General features: G+C 39.6%; 6 protein-coding genes across 7 annotated transcripts; all 6 read left to right on the forward strand.

Annotated features, from left to right (window-relative positions):
* Nucleotides 1-63: 63 nt before the first annotated feature.
* LOC117571019 (serine/threonine-protein kinase PLK4) lies at nucleotides 64-2,988 on the forward strand. The gene is made up of 7 exons (XM_034252978.2): nucleotides 64-254; nucleotides 323-418; nucleotides 480-1,254; nucleotides 1,310-1,748; nucleotides 1,808-2,327; nucleotides 2,386-2,523; nucleotides 2,583-2,988. Exons 1-7 carry the CDS (start codon nucleotides 219-221, stop codon nucleotides 2,868-2,870), a joined length of 2,292 nt encoding a protein of 763 aa, XP_034108869.1. The 5' UTR covers nucleotides 64-218; the 3' UTR covers nucleotides 2,871-2,988.
* A 335-nt stretch (nucleotides 2,989-3,323) lies between these two features.
* Nucleotides 3,324-6,892, forward strand: LOC117571022 (neuronal membrane glycoprotein M6-a). 2 transcript variants are annotated; one of them, XM_034252982.2, is made up of 4 exons: nucleotides 3,324-3,731; nucleotides 5,522-5,681; nucleotides 5,739-6,043; nucleotides 6,108-6,892. In XM_034252982.2, exons 1-4 carry the CDS (start codon nucleotides 3,728-3,730, stop codon nucleotides 6,383-6,385), a joined length of 747 nt encoding a protein of 248 aa, XP_034108873.1. In that variant the 5' UTR covers nucleotides 3,324-3,727; the 3' UTR covers nucleotides 6,386-6,892. The 2 variants fall into 2 exon arrangements, with proteins under 2 accessions (XP_034108873.1, XP_034108872.1); XM_034252981.2 differs by lacking the exon at nucleotides 3,324-3,731 and adding an exon at nucleotides 4,899-5,253 and having other exon boundaries at nucleotides 6,108-6,890.
* Nucleotides 6,893-7,329: 437 nt separating this feature from the next.
* On the forward strand, nucleotides 7,330-8,893 carry LOC117571021 (lipoyl synthase, mitochondrial). Its single transcript, XM_034252980.2, has 5 exons — nucleotides 7,330-7,487; nucleotides 7,570-7,902; nucleotides 7,968-8,124; nucleotides 8,190-8,247; nucleotides 8,308-8,893. Exons 1-5 carry the CDS (start codon nucleotides 7,449-7,451, stop codon nucleotides 8,822-8,824), a joined length of 1,104 nt encoding a protein of 367 aa, XP_034108871.1. The 5' UTR covers nucleotides 7,330-7,448; the 3' UTR covers nucleotides 8,825-8,893.
* Nucleotides 8,894-10,594: 1,701 nt separating this feature from the next.
* Nucleotides 10,595-13,133, forward strand: LOC117571020 (WD repeat-containing protein 26 homolog). The gene is given in 5 exon segments (XM_034252979.2): nucleotides 10,595-11,359; nucleotides 11,362-11,582; nucleotides 11,649-12,065; nucleotides 12,067-12,602; nucleotides 12,665-13,133. Coding segments are annotated over 5 exon segments (1,917 nt in total). The 5' UTR covers nucleotides 10,595-11,085.
* Nucleotides 13,134-14,989: 1,856 nt separating this feature from the next.
* On the forward strand, nucleotides 14,990-16,282 carry LOC117571216 (integrator complex subunit 15). The gene is made up of 2 exons (XM_034253264.2): nucleotides 14,990-15,160; nucleotides 15,226-16,282. The coding sequence occupies exons 1-2, from the start codon at nucleotides 15,079-15,081 to the stop codon at nucleotides 16,236-16,238; spliced, it is 1,095 nt and encodes a 364-aa protein (XP_034109155.1). The 5' UTR covers nucleotides 14,990-15,078; the 3' UTR covers nucleotides 16,239-16,282.
* A 569-nt stretch (nucleotides 16,283-16,851) lies between these two features.
* On the forward strand, nucleotides 16,852-18,903 carry LOC117571504 (dipeptidase 3). Its single transcript, XM_034253672.2, has 3 exons — nucleotides 16,852-17,800; nucleotides 17,867-18,042; nucleotides 18,104-18,903. The coding sequence occupies exons 1-3, from the start codon at nucleotides 16,967-16,969 to the stop codon at nucleotides 18,447-18,449; spliced, it is 1,356 nt and encodes a 451-aa protein (XP_034109563.1). The 5' UTR covers nucleotides 16,852-16,966; the 3' UTR covers nucleotides 18,450-18,903.
* Nucleotides 18,904-18,907: the final 4 nt, after the last annotated feature.

Genomic DNA, 18,907 nt, shown 5'->3' on the forward strand with positions numbered 1-18,907 from the left:
CGATCATAGAAAACATGTTCTTTATGCGTATCTGACACAAAAATATCGAATATATTTATCGATTTCAGTGTTGTAAAAGGCATATGGCATTTTCTTGTGCGCATTCACTAGTTTCCAACACTATTTTAGTTGGCGTTCTTCTTTTAAATGATTTTCGGCTTGTTTTTGTTTGTTTATTAAAAATTAGAAGTGAGAGTACAAGTGTAACAAAGTAAACTATGCTGCCATATCGAAACTATGGAGAAACAATCGATGTAACTACTTTCACTCAAATGCATCTGTATAAAAAGTTTAAATAATATCCAATTATTTGTATTCATAGGAATTCGAAGTACAGCACCTACTGGGCAAAGGTGGCTTCGCTCGTGTTTACAAGGCGAAATGCCTGCGCACTCATCAAGATGTAGCTATCAAAATGGTAAAAAAATACCAAATACTAATTAACACTTAATGTATTATAATGACATTATTTCGGGCAGATTGATAAGAAGCTAATACAGAGTTCAGGATTGACGAATCGCGTGCGACAAGAGGTTGAAATCCATTCCCGACTCAAGCATCCATCAGTATTGCAACTCTACACGTTCTTTCAAGATGCCAACTATGTGTACTTGGTGCTGGAACTGGCGGACAATGGGGAACTGCATCGTTACATGAACCAGCAAATGAAACGCCCCTTTACTGAGGATGAGGCATCGTCAATTCTGCGACAGGTGGTAGCTGGTCTGCTATATTTACACTCCCACAACATTATGCATCGCGATATCTCGTTGTCGAATCTGCTGCTCAGTAGGGATATGCAAGTGAAAATTGCCGACTTTGGTTTAGCGACGCAATTGAAACGACCGGATGAAAGGCATATGACGATGTGTGGAACTCCAAATTATATTTCACCCGAAGTCATTTCACATTTGTCACACGGTTTGCCTGCGGATCTTTGGAGTGTCGGCTGCATGTTGTACACGTTGCTCGTGGGACGGCCACCTTTTGACACCGATGCGGTACAATCCACTCTCAATAAAGTGGTCCACTCCGACTATACAATGCCAACGCATTTGTCGTATGAGGCACGCGACCTAATTGACAAACTGTTAAGAAAGAATCCACATGAGCGCATATCACTGGAACAAGTGCTCAGACATCCATTCATGCTTAAGTCGGCTGGAAATCATGCAGTGACATATACAACGCCAGGTGCGTCGGATGCTTATAGCCTTGCCAGCGGCGATAGCGGCATCGTTACATTTGCGAGCAGTAAGTAGAGAACATCAATAGATAAAAGACTATTTGTTAATTCGATATGTTTTAGATGATTCAAAAAACTCTCACCGGCTACGTTCGGTTGAGCAGCAATCCTCGCAGAATATGCTGCCGCAGATTCAGGAGGAATATGGATTCTATCAGGAAAAGATTTCCAAACCGGCGTCCTTTGACAGCACAGATATGGACTGGCAGAGACTTGGAAATGGAGCTCAGAATGTGCCATTTGTAGCACACTCCACGCCTGCCATACCCTCTGCTGGGCGAGAGAACAAGGAACGCATCTCTGTACCACCTTTGAACACGTTGAGATTGCAGCCAACGCGTTACAAAACTAAAAATGCTATTATGAGCATTATGGCAAATGGAGAAGTCATAATCGAGTTTATAAAGTCGAAAAGCAAGATGAATGAAGACCGCATTGTCGATATTTGTCGCATTTCCAACGATGGACGCCGCATTATCATATATCAACCGGATCCTGGGCGGTAAAAAAGCGAAACTCCAACAAATAATAAAATATTTAAAAGATTTTCTGTATTTTCAGAGGGCTGCCTATACGAGAGCACCCATCAGCCCAATATTTAAGTGGCGAGGATTGGTCTTATGATTATGACAATTTGCCCAACAAGCACTGGAAGAAATACGTTTATGCTGCTCGCTTTGTGGGCTTAGTAAAAAGCAAAACGCCAAAAGTAACATACTTCAGTGCTTTGGCCAAATGCCATTTGATGGAGAATCTGGCAGATTTTGAGATGAACTATTATGCAGGCGCCAAGTTGACAAAGTCCCCGAGCGAAGGCATCAAGGTCTATGATACGCATGGCGTGCTATTGTCCGATCATGCGAGTAACGAAGCAAAAAGCCTCATTGAACACAGTAACGAGTGCTTCGCCCACTGTCTTAGTATCTGCAATGCTTTGGAGCTGGCTCAGACAGGAAATAATACGTGTTTTCCAGTTACTATCGGACGACGGCCGTCAGCGGCTCAGTTACCACCAAATGAACGTTCAGATGGACTAAAGGATACAACAAACTTTGCATATTCTACACCCAAATCACACCATGTGAGTCATTCAGTTATTTTTTAATCTGCAGTTTTAATAATTGAACCAAATGTTGTAGGGCTCTATTAACTTCTCGATAAGCACACTCTCGTCAATGCGCAGTGGAAGCGATGTAATTGGATCACAGGTGTTAGCTGCCCAACAGAATGTGCCTATTAGACGATTGAATATTCCAGGAGTTGGCTCTGCAACTGAGGTGGGTTCTAATGGAAACCATTACTTACTTTAATTTACTAATTAGTTCTTCATTTTCAGTTGTCTCATGGTGTTGTTCAAGTGCAATTCTATGATGGATCGGTGATCTCTGTAATACCAGAGGCTCAGGGAGGAGGAGTAACATACACTCAACCCAGCGGGGTCTCAACCCACTTCCCTGATCATGACGACCTACCGTTAGCGGTTAGGGATCGACTCGCACAACTGCCTCAAGTGCAGATGAAGCTGAAGTGCGCTCCTTTAATCGGTAGCAAAAAATTTGACTGCAATGCATTGCCTGCGAAGCCGACGACTTCGACTCCTTGGCACAATCGCATGCTAATATGAACTAAATCACATATACAAAAAAATAATCGTTAAGTAAAAAAGTTCAATGCATTTGTATTATATAATAGTCTCTTGCCTTATACAAATATATTTTATACTAACCGTGTAAATCAATTTATATCTAGTTAAAAAAAAAAAACAAATAAATTACTAAATTTACGATCAATTTTTTTTAATATTTATTAAAAAAGTAACTAAAAGGAAAGTAGAGTAAAAGTAACGAATAATGTAATTTCTGTCTATATTTATTAAATATATAAGTCTATAAGTCGAGTATTTTATCTACGCTTGATTTATTTTCACTGAAATACTCAAATTTAAAAAAAATGTAATTTTCAAAATAGGCGTTTTTTATACAGTATTTTACGGTATATTTTTTGCTTTTGAAAGCGGTATATTTTCAAGTTTAAGCTACGGTCACGCAGCAACTAGTACATACCGATTCAGTGTTTTTGTCAGTGCTGCACAGTTTGGTTTATGTTTATTTTGTTTTGATAGTAATGTGTTTTGGGCGCAATTAATAAAAGTGTGTCAAACATGAAGAACTGTTCATAATACTTAATTGAATGTAAATACAATGCAGAAATAGTCAGCGCATAATTTATTTAGTGCTTGGCCCTGCCTCTTTTTGCTAAGTCGCGCAGTCTGGCCCCCAGCTTCAAAACTGGTTTCATTCAGTTGGCTTCGTGTACACAAACTTCAGTCACATTAAGTCTGCATTCACACACGTATTTACTATGCTCAAATACATGTAAACATTATAACTGTAACGTAATTGTGCACCGTCGTAACAGTTAAAGTTGCTATAATACAACAATTTTCTTATTTGAATTTTGAAATTAAGAAAACTCCCAAAAATGCGTAAGTGTTTTAATCTCTAATGAATTATGCATTTATTAAACAAAAAAACATGGAAATTTTGTTGACATTTTAAAGCATGTGCATGTGCTAACGTTGAAAAACTACAAGTCAAAATTTTTAACATTTAACACACGTATATACAAACATTTATTGCTCTCGCTCATAGATGGCGCTATTGCTTATTAACTGACAATCTTGTGGGTGGGTGGCTTTAGAGTTTTGATTATTTATTCCACTTACATATTTATTTATAAGTTATTTAAATTTAAAAATACCTTATTCAATTCATTTTGTCATTAAAAGGAATTAATTATATTTCTTAGTGATTACAATTACTTAATTACTCTTAAGCTTTTATCAAAGAAGACTACTTTACCTTAAAATACCAAAGCAGTGTCCTAGTTGTGCTACTGAAGTTGTTTGATAGTAAAGAGGGTGGTTCATGGGCCCCTGACATAAATAACTTTAAACACGCATTTGTAAACAACTAAAAACGGCATGCTATGTTTGCTCCACATGTCAAAAAATGTTGACGGTTTTCGACAATTAAGTATTTTTTTGTTTCATTCTTCCGAAATTTATTTGGCGGTTATCTTTACCAATTTGACGCTTATTTTAAATTCATAATTATCTCTGATTCAGACATCAGACCTTATTGTTGTTTATTGCAATTGACAGATGTGCAAGTAGCTTAAGCATGACCTCTTTAATTGGCAACTTCAATTGAACCAGCAGAGACTTGGCGCTCTGTTATAACATTTTCGAATTCGAACTCGACTGACCAGTTGCTGTCAGTTGCCAGTTGAGTAAGCGGTTAGGCAACAACAAGCTGTTACGCTCATCGAAATATCGTAAGAGAGCTACTCCGATAAAGTGTTTATGTGTGTGTGTCTGATATACTTATCTCATCGCAGCACGAAGAGCAAAGCCAACCGCACCTCAGTGCGACCAACGAACGAACGATAACTTGAAAGACTGCGCCACACAACTGGACAGAATGGAGTCGTCGTCCGACTATTGTAGCCTGCTATCTCAATTGGCTCTCTTTGAGAAGGGCTCACTAGATACATACTATTACATACTCGCATATGACAGTTAAAAGAGAGCGAGAGAGAGTAGGAACTCTGACACTGAGTGTGCCATGACGTTTATGTGAGTGTGATTCACTCATTTTTGTGCTAGGTTCATTGAAAAACTCGCAGTGCGCTCGCAGAGAGCTTTCAGTTTCGATCATTTGTGGCTGCTGCAACTAATTAAAACACGAAACGATTTTAATTTTTAATTTGTAAAACCCAAAAAGAATCAATTTCACTGTGCAATATGTCCACTAAGGGCAATTACAATAACCGCGATCGTGTGCGGGATCCACGCGAAGAGATTCTACTTGAAACGAACTTCGAAGACGACGGTGGGGTATTAACTCGTGCCTATAACAATCATCCTTACCAAAATAGACGCAACAGCGTCTACCAATCGGAGCGCTCTCTGGACAGGTACACAGAACGCGGTGGTGATGGTGAAGGTAGGACAATATATGTACATATGTAGTACGACAAGAAACAATCGCACTCACGAATTTACTACGCACAGTGGTTCCGAGAATCGGACATGTCTATGAGCTTTATCACACTTTACACTGTGCTTGTCTTATCTATGTTTTGTATCCGTAAATATGTCACCTATGGCTAGGCAGAGTGTAATGTAACTATTACATGTATTTTCGCAGTTTTTATTCTTTGTGTGTTGTGAGTTTATCCCATAGTTACTAAAGTCTTTGTTCATTCCTTTAGCCGACTGCTGTCAGTCATGTATGGCACGGATTCCCTACGCGACGCTGATAGCGACACTCATGTGTCTGCTGGGCGTAGGCATCTTCTGCGGAACCATGTACAGAGGAGCCTCTCTAACGGTCATCATGATGGATCAAGTGTTTCACCTGCGCCTCATATGGTAAGTCTTTTTACCATCAATTGTTGCATACTCCAATTTAAATCTTTTCTTTTCTAGGATTGAAGCTGTGCAGATGATATTTGTGATCATTGCCGCTGGGATGGCTGCTCTGGGATTCATGATTCTATTTGTTGGTTTTCTAGCCACGGGCGCTACGCGTTACAAGGTTTACAGGGCGTGGCGATCACGAGTTGGCGGCCGTATTTCTTGTGCTGTTCTTATGGGCATTACGTATTTGCTAAACTTTGTCTGGACACTAATATTATGTTTCCTCGTGATTGTCACATTTATTTATACCATGTTCTGGAACATGTGCTCCAGTGTGGAGCAGTCCCTGAGTTGCATTGACTTAACACAATTTCGTAAGTTCATAGCTGCTATTAATTTTATTTATTTACACTTAAATCTTCAATTTTTACTGTTTAGATTTCATGTTTCCGCCAAATACTAAACTCGAGGACATGAAGGTCTGCGAAAAATACGAGATTAAGGCATTTTGCAAAGATGGTGTAGAACCTGCTGAAGTCATGTTTATCTTAGCCACGCTATCAACACTCTTGGTGATCCTTAGTCTTGTGCATTATTTAATGTGTCTCTCGGCAAATTACGCACACATTCGTGACCACGAAAAGTTCCAGGAACTTCAGGAGATACAAAATCTTAATGAACTGGAGTACAGCGCAACATCCAAGGATCGCTTCTAGAACGTATTTGAAATCGATTAATTTGTGCTTCCATGCGGAATCGATGGAACACAATGACAAAGAAATGCAACGAATATGCTTTAGTGTTTAGAATTTGTTTTTAATCTTTAAAATTATACCCAAGCCTGTTTTGGAATATTTATTTAAGTTTTTCAAAACTAATGTATGTGAAATTCTGTATCGTAAATTTAATTTAGACCAGAAGCACTAGCGAATAACAATCTGATACAATGACATCTATGTTATAAACTCTTAACGCTGTGCTAACAACCGCAGTGGAGCATAAGCAGAGATGCGTGTAATTGCATCGAGTAACTGGGTTCTTTGCCCTGTCTACCACCGTGAAACCATACCAAAATTTATGTGCTAAGCTGGCACTAATCATGTTTTAGTTTTCACCAACTTGCGTCCAGATATATATATATATATATATATATATATGTATATTATTGACATATAGTATTCTTTCCGTCCAATATTGGTTTTTTCGTCTGGCTAACGTAACATATAATTTAAAATATTTATTAAGTATGTTTTTCTTTTTAGCATATTTGTATTTATATTATATAAACTAATCATACATATGTGTACGTTTTTACGTTCACATGCTTATCAGAACATACATACATATGTATATACTTGCATTCCAATAAAGAATTTTATATAATTTGTGTATTTTTTATTGATAAAGCGTTTTTCTCCCATGATCTTTAAAAAGTCCGCCATTTGACTAATCGACTTTCTTGATTAGATTTCCGATAAACTCAGTCACTGCCCTCTAACGGCTGTGGTGGCTGGCCGATATAGTAAACTAAACCAATAGTTATTATTTTTTTCTTTGGAAACGATTTTATAAGTAATAATTTTTATTTCAAAAACCTAATCAAATATATAATTCCGTAAATTACATTTAACAAAATGTCAATTACAAAATATCGAAAGTGGGCGACAGTAATCGATTACTTTGCAGCTGTTGTAAATATTTTTGTGGCTATTTTATTTCGTAAGATTTTGTTAATTCACTTTTGACGGTTAAATACTTAAAATTTAAACGTCATAAACAATGTTGCGGAAACTTCACTCTCCTCCAGCTGTTCTCATGGTCAGTAGCAACCGTTTTGTTGGATCTTTTACATAATGTAAATAATAAATAATCTGTAATGTTAATATGTTTTTATTTACAGAGAGCAGCCTCAACACGCGCTGAGAAACTCGAAGAAATTCGAGAACGTCTTTCTAAAGGTCCAAACTTTCAAGATTTCGTTCAAAATCCGGAAAATTCAACAGAAGACTGGGAGAGTTATGAAGGAAAATTGCGTCGTGAAAAAGGAGAGACCCAATACTTGCGTTTGCCTCCCTGGTTGAAGACCACAATTCCAGTGGGCAAGAATTTTGCTAAGATCAAGTCACAGCTAAGAGACCTCAAGTTGTCTACGGTCTGCGAGGAAGCAAGATGCCCCAACATCGGTGAGTGCTGGGGAGGTGGCGAGCATGGCACTCAAACAGCAACAATTATGGTAAGACCTCTGTGACATTTACTGCTGATAGCGAGTTTGTATATAACACATTTCGGTGATTACAGCTGATGGGCGACACTTGCACTCGTGGCTGTCGGTTTTGTTCCGTAAAAACGGCTCGTGCTCCACCTCCGCTGGATGTCAACGAACCTGTGAACACTGCCAAAGCAATTTCATCTTGGGGCCTCGATTATATAGTGTTGACATCTGTGGATCGCGATGGTTTGTTATGAAAATGTTCAATTTGGGATTTACTTAGCTAATTTATAATATTCTCCTAATCGTAGATCTTCCCGATGGAGGCTCAAAGCATATTGCAGAGACAGTTCGTGAGATCAAAGCACGGTTAGCTAAATTATTATTACAATTTTGATCGGAATTGATTAGTTTAATGTACATTCGCAGCAACTCGAATATATTTGTGGAGTGCTTGGTTCCCGATTTCCGCGGAGATTTGGACTGTGTAAAGACAATTGCTACTTGCGGCCTCGATGTCTATGCCCATAATATTGAAACTGTCGAAAAACTTACACCCTACGTGCGTGATCGTCGTGCTCACTATAGACAAACACTTCAGGTCTTGCGCGAAGCTAAGCGTTTTAATCCGAATCTCATTACCAAGAGTTCCATAATGTTGGGTCTGGGTGAAACTGATGCCGAAGTTGAGCAGACCCTCTTGGACTTGCGAGAAGTCGGAGTTGAATGTTTGACCTTGGGCCAGTACATGCAGCCCACAAAAAAACATCTGAAAGTAATCGAGTATGTGACGCCCGAGAAATTTAAGCACTGGGAGGAACGAGGCAATGAGTTGGGCTTTCTATATACTGCCAGCGGGCCGCTTGTGAGGAGCTCTTACAAAGCAGGAGAATTCTTCATCACAAGTATATTGGCCAATCGAAGGAAGAAGAACGAGACGTCCTAAAAAAAATTTAGCATTGTTTGTATATTTGTAAATTTGTTTAAACTCGTTAAATATATATTTTATTAATATCAATAAACAGAACTTAGAATCTTAAATAGCTAGTAACATAACATATGGTAGGTGACACTGCACTTACGATATACGAATTAGTTTACGGTAGGTTTCGTCCTCATAATACGTTAGGCGGTCTCAGCTGGAATGGTATTTTTATTAAAATTAAAAATTTAATGAAATAAAAAGAAATAAATAAAACACCATTAAATGACATTAATTTGTAATATATCTGTTTATTGACACAACATTAGAAAATTACTGAATAAATTGTAAATATTTGCAAATTAGAAAGTGGATTTTCTAATCTATTCAATTTCTCAATTCAGAAATTCTATAATTTTTGGTATATTATAAATACTAGCATTTTCTCTATTTCTTTCTTCGGGCACACCGCAACTGCGTATTTTTCGTTTTATCTATTGTGTGACCATTTGTCGTTGTTTTTAGTTGAAAGTGCATATAAAAAGTTCATCATTCATTGTTTAAGGCAATAAATACGTTATTAACTAGCATTAACAAAGTGAAAAACATACATTCTAATGTATGCAGAAAGAACGTTAACAGCGAAATGCAGAAATGAAATAAGATAAGCTGTATATGTATGCAGTTTGCTGTATTTATGTACGTACATATGCATGCACACATATGTAATACGCATATGTATGCATGTGTGGCAGTGCGTTTTTGTTTTTACACACTTTCATAGTGTGAGTGGTGTATGCTGAATATGTGTGTGTCACAAAGAGTAGGAAGTTGTCGAATTTTTAACCCATTTAATTGTGATATATGTACAGAAAAAGCAAAGTAAATACAGATTGTGGAATCAAAAAATAAATACAGAAACTCTTTGTATTTATGTATCAGATCTACATATGTAAACATTCGTAATTACATAGATACGTACATACATTTGTATTTATATACATACATATATTTACATACATCATCTGCGACCATGGAAAGAGAGACCCCAGATGTGCAAATGTATTAGTTTTCACCAGCAGCTTTGTTTCGACTTTGTTTTTGTTTTGAATGCAATTGTTCCCTTTCTGACACACTCTTTCCCTGTAGGCCTTCTTTGGTTTGTGTCTGTGTTGAAACCCGACGTTTTTCGGGCTGCTGATGTTGGATGGGTTGTTATACTTATGTAGGTAGCTGAACCTGTATCATAAGCAGCAAATGCATTTTCTACACTAATACATGCATATTCGTGTGTGTGTGTGTATGCATGCAGAAGTGCATGCTCGTGTATGTATGTATATGTATACATGCGTATCAGTGTACTCTGTAATTCACATTATGATTGGGGTATATTTTTCATCAATGATGTAGATACAAACACACTCAATTATTATATACAATTGCTGCTTTGGTATCAGTTCACTTTGTTATACGAATGTGAAATGAAAATTATATTATTGATTAAGTATGACGATAATTTGTCATTATCAGAAATCAATTGCTTTGTAAGAAAAGTTCAAAATATACATTAAAAAAGATTGCGGAAAATCAGAGAATTAATGAAATGATTACTGCGTAAATAAATTTAATATGTACACACTTATATCGCACGATTTCAATTTATTCTATCTATATTTATAACGCAGTATATATTTCTTCACTATATATTAGAATACAATCGTTTGCTTCGTGTCTAAAATGAATTACCCACTATTATATATGTATATGGATAATATAAAAAAAGTGTATGTTTTTATTTTGATTACAGCCATATCTTGGCAGTGGATCGGCGCTCTTTGTTATAGACGATCCCTAGATCCTGGTCTACAGCGTGGAGGGCTTGTGATAATCAAGAAGGCTGATCAACGAAGAAGACGAAGACGAAGTGGTAGAGTGGCTGCTTGTTGCCGTGCGGTTACCAAAAAGTACTCAAAATTGATAGAAAGAACAAAAAGGCTGCTGCAACTGGTGCCTCAGCCGGGGACCAGCCGCCGCGCAAAAAGGGACGTCGTTCCGGAGGATCAATATCCGTTTCCGTTTCCACTTCCGCTTCAATCGTAGATTCGAACGCAGCATCGACGTCCAGAGCGGCTCTACAGCTCAGTTCGAGTTCAAGCACGAGGAAGTCATTCAATTCGGACACACATCCAGCAAGACTGCACCAAAACTCGTCCACACAGACAAGGAACAGCAATAGTAGCCAGACCAGCAACGATAATAGCGCCATCACTTATAACGATTCGGGTATGAATATGCAGAACAATACAGCGTTGTCGTCCTCCGCGGCTGGCGGTGCAGGGCCTGGCTCCTCAGATGGCTCTGGGTCCGCTGTCGAGCTGCCACCAGGTGCCGATCATGTCACCAATGAGAGTGGCGGGGCTGGAGCTGATGGAGCAACCGATGATGGGGCTCCAGCATCCAGCGGACATAGCAATAATACCACAAACGGACATGATGTGAAGCACAATGGATTCGCGGCCAATAATAATGGCAGCAACAATAGCTGTGCCGTTGATGGCGAGACAATCGTGAAAACAGTAGTGGCTACAGTGGGGTGCACTTGGACAAATCAAATCAGGAGATCATACGATTGATTGGTCAATATTTGCACGACGTGGGTCTGGAGAAGTCGGTGAAGACTCTAATGGTTGAATCGAATTGCTACTTGGAGCACCCATCGGCTACCAAGTTCAGAGAGCATGTTTTGGTTGGCGACTGGATCAAAGCGGATGCTGATCTCAAGGTAAAGTAACCAAGACAATGCTGCCCTCCCTATAGATTAGTCAGGGTTCTCTTTTGCTTCTTATAGGATCTGGAGCCATTGATCGATAATGGCAAGTCGTCAACAATTACTGAAATGAAATTCATATTGCTGGAACAGAAATATTTGGAGCATTTGGATGATGGCAATCCTTTGGATGCCCTTCATGTGCTGCGTAGCGAACTGACGCCTCTGCAGCATAATATATTGCGTGTTCATCAATTATCCTCGTACATGATGTGTTCGACCAATCACGACCTCTATCAACGCGCCAAGTGGGAGGGAAAGGGCATTGCATCGCGTGCCCTTGTCATGGAACGCCTACAGACATTTATGCCGCCATCGGTTATGATGTCCCCACGTCGCCTACGCACGCTGCTCCAACAGGCGGTTGAGCTGCAAAGTCAGAACTGCCCTTGTCACGATATGGCCTGGGAGACCAATTTACAGACGGTCTCGTTGCTAAACCGATCACTGCTGCACCACAGATGGGTTTCCCATGCAGACAATACAAGTGCTCACCGATCACTGTGATGAGGTGTGGTTCTGTAAGTTCTCACCCGATGGCCTGAAGCTGGCCACGGGCAGCAAAGACTCCACTGTGATCATCTGGGATGTAGATCCATATAAGCTGACGCTTAAACATCGCCGTGTGCTCGATGGCCAAGCGCAACTGAATGTTAGCTTTGTTAGCTGGAGCCCAGACTCGAAACTGATTCTAGTTGGTGGCACTGAGGACTCGCATGAGCTATTCATCTGGAATGTGGACGATGGAAAGTTGGTCGTCAAGTTTTCACAATCCCTGGAGGATAGTTTGGCGTGCGGCACTTTTAGTCGCGATGGCAATCACTTTGTTTGCGGAGGACAAAAGGGTCAGCTCTATCTATGTGATCTAAACGGCACCCTTCTCGATTCCTGGGAAGGAGTGCGCGTAAACAGCGTCGCCTTTCGGGCGGACAACAAAACCATATTAGCAGCCGATAATCACTATCGCATAAGAGGGTTAGTATTAGACGTTCATAATAAGTAAACGTTATTTTGACAAATTTCCAATGCATCTGCAGCTACAACTTTGATTCCCCGCGCTCGGACTTTGATATATTGCGCGAATCACATCCAATTATGACGTTCAGCATCAATTCAGCCGATCGTTTGGCCCTGCTGAATGTCTCCAATCAAGGCCTGCATCTCTGGGACATTGAGGACAAGTGTCTGTTGCGACGTTTTCAGGGAATTAGGCAGAGCAACTTTGCCATTCATTCGTGCTTTGGTGGCGTTAACGAGAGCTTCGTGGCGAGCGGCAGCGAAGACAAGGTTGTGTACATTTGGCATCTTAAGCGTGAGGAGCCGCTGGCCAAGTTGGCCGGTCACACCAAGACGGTTAACTGCGTATCATGGAATCCAGTTTATCCGTCCCTACTAGCCAGCGCTAGCGATGACGCCACAGTGCGTATTTGGGGTCCGAAGCCCACAGGCAGCAGTGCAACGACCGAAAGCGATGACTGCTCATCCAGCTCATCGTCGTCCTCGTGAACCTAAACACCGCAGATCTGTGTTTTGTGGAACGTTATGCGATGGATGTCACCACGCTCGGCGTCGTCCGTGTGAACATGGCTAAACTGAGCTTCGTGGTCAAGAGCTGTCATTTGTCGTCTCATGCATAATGGAGGATTGTTGCACACGTAGCGAGTTTAGTGTGAGATAGTCGGGTTTTCCTTTAACAAAAAGCCAATATTTGTAGCTCTAATCAATAATATATTTCTTAATTGTAGCGAGTATTTGCATAGTGTAATTTTTCTGGTAAACGAAGCAGATCGAATGATTTATGTTCTCTGTTAATAATATATCGATATAAATACATAGTATTTCGTGTCGTATTATTTGTTTGCGATGCTCTAGCGATCGAGATACACTGTTGCGGTAAATGCGTAATCTGCATAAATATTCGACTCAGAATTAGATTTATAATAACGATACGTCTCACAATGTCGATCTAAACGTGGTGCGCACGTCCGAACAAAGACATATAATTTATTTGCGATGGCGAACACTCAAACTAGACTGCCATTACAATACCATGTGTATGAGCAGCATGACTTACAATTAGCATTAAACATTATAACGATTGGTATCATAAATATTCGTCTCATGACATAATGACTACAAACGTAACGACACGCGATACGAACGATCATATGATATGTGCCCACGTCAAAGTTTCAAAAGCAAGATTAGATATTCTGTCCGCAACAATTGATACTATTTATTGCCATTCTTTATCATATGTATGTTATATTAGATTAAACATGCCTATACTACATTGTAATTGGCATTTAGTTTTTAACCAATGGAAGATTTGGTAAATGGGCCAATATAAGTTTGATAATTCTTTGCAATTAGATTTATTAATTTAGTATTGTTTCTCGCACATAATCGACGTAAATTCAGACATATGTGTAATGCATTGGAATTTGGTTTTTCAAAACAAATGAACACCAACAATAATTGGGTACACAAGTTTTGATTTGATAAGTTTATATTCTTTTATAGATTTCGACGTGTTAATTCAGAATCTACTTCACCTAAATTAGCATTTGTTTCGTCATCTGCAGATTGGTGTTTACCATTTGTAAATGACAATTTTGATAGTTTAATGAAGAATACGATTATTAATTTAGTAGCGCCTCATCTAAATTTAGATTCGTCATCAGATACATGCTAAGTAATATTACATATATAATAAATCTATGGGCCCTAAATTATTTGGAATTAGTACTTTTCAGGAAAGATGACCACAATTTTAAAAGTTCCATTGATGTATATTTATTAACATGCCTATGGTATGTGCCGTCTGGCTTTTTCCAATTTTATTCTCTTTTTCTTGGGCAAAAAAACCAATATTGATATTTTTTTGCAAGTGATTTAAAGTTTTCGATTCGACGTCAATTCAGAATTACTGTAATGCATAATTTTTTAACAAATGGAATGATTGGGTAAATGGGCTTTTGATAAGTTTTAATTCTTTATAGATTAATTTAGGCCCAGCGCCTCATCTCACCTAAAATTAGACATTTGTTTCGTCATCTGCAGATTGGTGTTTACCACGTTGTAACAAGTGGAAGTTACCGCAATTTAATTCAATATACATATGTAATAAATCTATGGGCAGAATTAGTACGTTAGGAATGACCAGTTTACCAAATTACGATATTGCCGTCTTTTTCCACTACATTCTCTTTTTCTTAAACAAAAAAATTCAAATTTGAGCTTTGCAAGTGAAAAGCGATTTGGAAAAAGAACAAGGCTAAAAACAGACCGCGCTTTGCTCAATACACCAGTTTCGATAAAAATGGTCACACTAATGCTGTGTTTTACTCACTCTGCGGTCACTCTGAGTGGAAGTTTATGAAATTACAAATTTGCAGAACAAAAACGTAAACAATCGTCAATATTTTAGTTTTGACTTATTTTAAAAATAATGGCTGCTGCAGTCGATGGTAAATTAAGTCTGCGCAAGCTAGACTATCCAATGTGTGCAGTTGAAGCGCTCTCCCGTCTAGGTTGGTCAATAATAAACATTTGTATACGTATGTATATCGTAAATGACTTATTTTTGTTGTTGCAGAAAGCCTCATTGCAAGCAGAAATAAACAGAACTTGGTAATGCAGATTATTTCTGAGTTTATTTTCCTGGAGCGTAGCAAGGATGGAGACGTACGCAAAATGGGCATAAGTCAAATGAATATATATCAAGAGTTTCAGTTGATACTTGCGCTCATTGAATACTTCTCGCGGCCCGGCCGGGATGCTACACGCAATGCAATATTCCTTTCGCTATTTGGTAGCCATCTGACACCACAGCGCTCTCGGCTGTTATCGCGACTAATAAGCACTGCAGTTTCGGGATCGGTGGCGCCGCTGCTCTCTTCTGCGGGCACGTGGATGCAACAAGTTGGCTGCAAGTCACAACCAAGCTTAGAGGTGGCACAGAGTATTGTGAGTGATTTCATATCATTCTCTCGCAAGACACCAGATCAATTGAAACAACTACCGATGGTGGGCTCCCATTTTGCTGCCAACTTTATGGTTGCTGTTGCTGATCTTTACCTAAACGATAAACGTGGCGGAGTGCTGACGCCACCTCCAGATGCACTGCTGGATGCTATAACAGAGTGGACAACAGAAAATCCGCTGTTATGCCAGGCACCTCAACAGCCTCTAGTATTACCTGCTGGCGCCATTGCAATGCCATTTGCCACTCCGCTGGCTGGCCTTCTTCGTTGGGTGGTGCTGGCGCCATTGGTCTCAAACCGTCCGGCCTATAGCAACCTACATTTATCATTACTGCACACTTTAATGCAGTTGGACAAGAGTGCGGAAGCGACTCCCTTGCATGCCCAAGATCTGCTGCAAATTGTCACATCACTGCAAAAATACTGTACACGCCTAAAGGACTCCAAAGTTGCACCAGAGGAAGATACGGCATATCAAAAGTGCATGGAACGCTTTGCCCAAGCAGTGCAAATTGCATTGGCCTCCAAGTGCATCACCAATCAGATCCAGTTGCTCTGTGTGCTGGAGAATTTGCCACAGCATGCACTTATGAAAATAGTTCTTGAAACACACAAAAAACTTTAATTAAATATATATTATACCAACTATATTACCAAGGCATTAATTTTGGGATTTGCTTTTGTGGTTTATATTATATTGTAAAACTTCTAACTGGGAAAGGTTCACTAATTTATCTCAAATATTTAAAATGAATTCGATGATATCAAGCATCTCTAAGTAAGCTTAATTCCTAAAAAAAATGAAAATGGTAAAGTTTATTGTTGTTGTTTAATGTGTGGCAATTCAAAATCTTTTGATATCTTATACCTCGGAGTTAAGATGTTTTACATATATGGTTTTATAACAACAAAATTTAAATTTCAAGGAACTGTAGAATGAGACTGTTGTTTTTAAATTTATTCCAACAATATTAAATTCGTATGTCAATCCTCTACTAAGGAGCAAGTGTTGTGTTATAGTTATTAACCCTTTATTGTAGGCCGTAAAACCTTAACTTCAACGTTTTCTAGATATAGGTAATATAATAATAATAATGCAAATTAAATATTCCAAACGGAAAGATTACAAAACTAAACAACTTTCCGCCAAATAATATCCTTTGAATTTAGGTTGCCAGATAAGAGAAATGTTAGGATGCGTGCAATGCGCAGGATCACAAGTGGGAGAGTAGTTTATGCTGAAACAGATGAAAATCAATATTGTGAAGTTCTCGGAGTGCTTGGCTAAAAGTTGTTGAAACACTACGCCGAAACTTTGGTTTGTTTTTCAGGCATTACCAATTGTAGAATGCAATGAACGCAGTGCCAAACCGTGACTTTATGGAGGTGCATCCGTTGCATCAGCATCAACCACATTGCAAGCAGCAATGCTTTGTGTTCACGGAAATAGCAGACATTGAGCTGCCAGCGGAAATAACAAAGTTTGGCGGTGGTAATGAAAAACTGCGTTGCTCCAATGGCGGCATACCAACGTATAATTGCAAAAAGGACTCTTGCAGCGAGTCGTCCGCCGAGCGTCCTGGACGGTCGCGAAGCCGCCGAATTCTGATAGGCATTTGCCTTGTTCTGGTCTGCATTGCCATGGCCGGTGGCATTCCACTGGCTCTGCAATTGCGCTCCTCGTCGCTGCTGGAGGCACGCTTAGCCTTCATCAGGCGCTTGTTGACCGAATCGCCGCTAATCGAGGGCTCCTGGAAGCCACCAAGTGACATCAAGACAAACAATAGTGGTCTGGCCGATATACGACAGAATCATATTGGTGCTGTTCTTTGGCCCATTGCGGTGCATTGCGGCGCGCAATATTTAGATGCAGTGCAACTCGCCCTGGAGGGCATCGATGAAGCCAAACGCATTACAGCGGCTAGTAATTCCATGCACATTGTCGAGTCTGCCGATGAGATGGAGCAGACCCATATCAGGGGTGAGGTGGCCGTTTTAATGGGCATTGGCGGTGGCCATGCCTTGGGCACTAGCCTCGCTGTGCTCCGTTCGATTTATTTGTTGGGGGCGCGCTTCGTGTCGGTGACCAGCCTGGAATGCACAACTCCTTGGGCTGCGGCGGCCATACGGCGACGAGATTATCTCATTGAGGAAAATGCAACCAATTCGCTCAACGAATTTGGCAAGGTGAGCAAACAGTTAATCAAACCATATAAAATAGAATATTTCAATCTTGGGTAACTTCTCGTGCAGACGATGCTCTTCGAAATGAACCGCCTGGGGATGCTGGTGGAGATATCACAGCTCAGCGAAGCAGCCATGGTTATAGCCTTGCGCACTGCCAAGGCACCGGTGCTGCTCATGAATGCTGCACCCCTTTCCTTATGCAATGGCACCAATGTGGCTTCTATTCCGGATCATGTGCTCAGGTATGCTTCAATCTTGAGCATTTGTGTTCCCTTAACTTTAATGGAATGAATACTTTTTCAGTTTATTGCCAGAAAATGGTGGAGTCATTTTGCTGAATTTGGAGCGATGTGGCGATCGATCAATTAGCGTTAGGGAGGCAATACTTGCCATCAACTATGTCCGCAAGGTGGCTGGAGTTGATCACATTGGACTCGGTGGCGCACCCAAGAGCTATGCCCTGCTACTAGCCGAGTTGGCCAGGGATCGGGTTTGGGGCAATGCTGCCATAAAGAAACTGGTTGGCGGCAATGTTATGAGAATTCTGCGCGAAATCGAAGCCCTGAAGAATCGCTTACCCTTATATGAAGAGTGGATACCAAATGAGTCTATCGAAAGCAATTCCTATTGCCGTTATCCAGAGTCGTAAAGTATCGCACTTTCTTAAACCATTTATTTCTGTCGATTGTTTACTTAAACCTAGATAAATAAATCTCAAAATTATGTAGTCAAAAACCACAAGTAGTTTTTCGACTGCAAATGAAGTTCAAAGAAGTAAGAAATAATTATATTTTCTGGTCGCAAATGGATTACCGGAATTATATATCTGATATTATAATTATAGGATTGCTAAAGGAAAAAATATTATCATTGAAATAACATGTGTCTATATGTGTGGAAACCTATCTGATTTTTAACAAAAATATCTATATTTTAGGATTTAGAGGCGCGTGCGACTGCCTGTTATACTTATTTTTTTAAGGCATGAAGTCATTCAACCCTCATATACTCTGGAAACCCGGTTTCATAAATCTATTGATAAATTCCAAATCACAACGAGTTTTTATAATTTTGTTGTATCGTTTATTGTGTCAATTAAATTCACGA

The sequence above is a fragment of the Drosophila albomicans genome, chromosome 3 (assembly GCF_009650485.2).
Source record: "Drosophila albomicans strain 15112-1751.03 chromosome 3, ASM965048v2, whole genome shotgun sequence".
In the NCBI taxonomy this organism is placed as follows: Eukaryota; Metazoa; Arthropoda; class Insecta; order Diptera; family Drosophilidae; genus Drosophila; species Drosophila albomicans.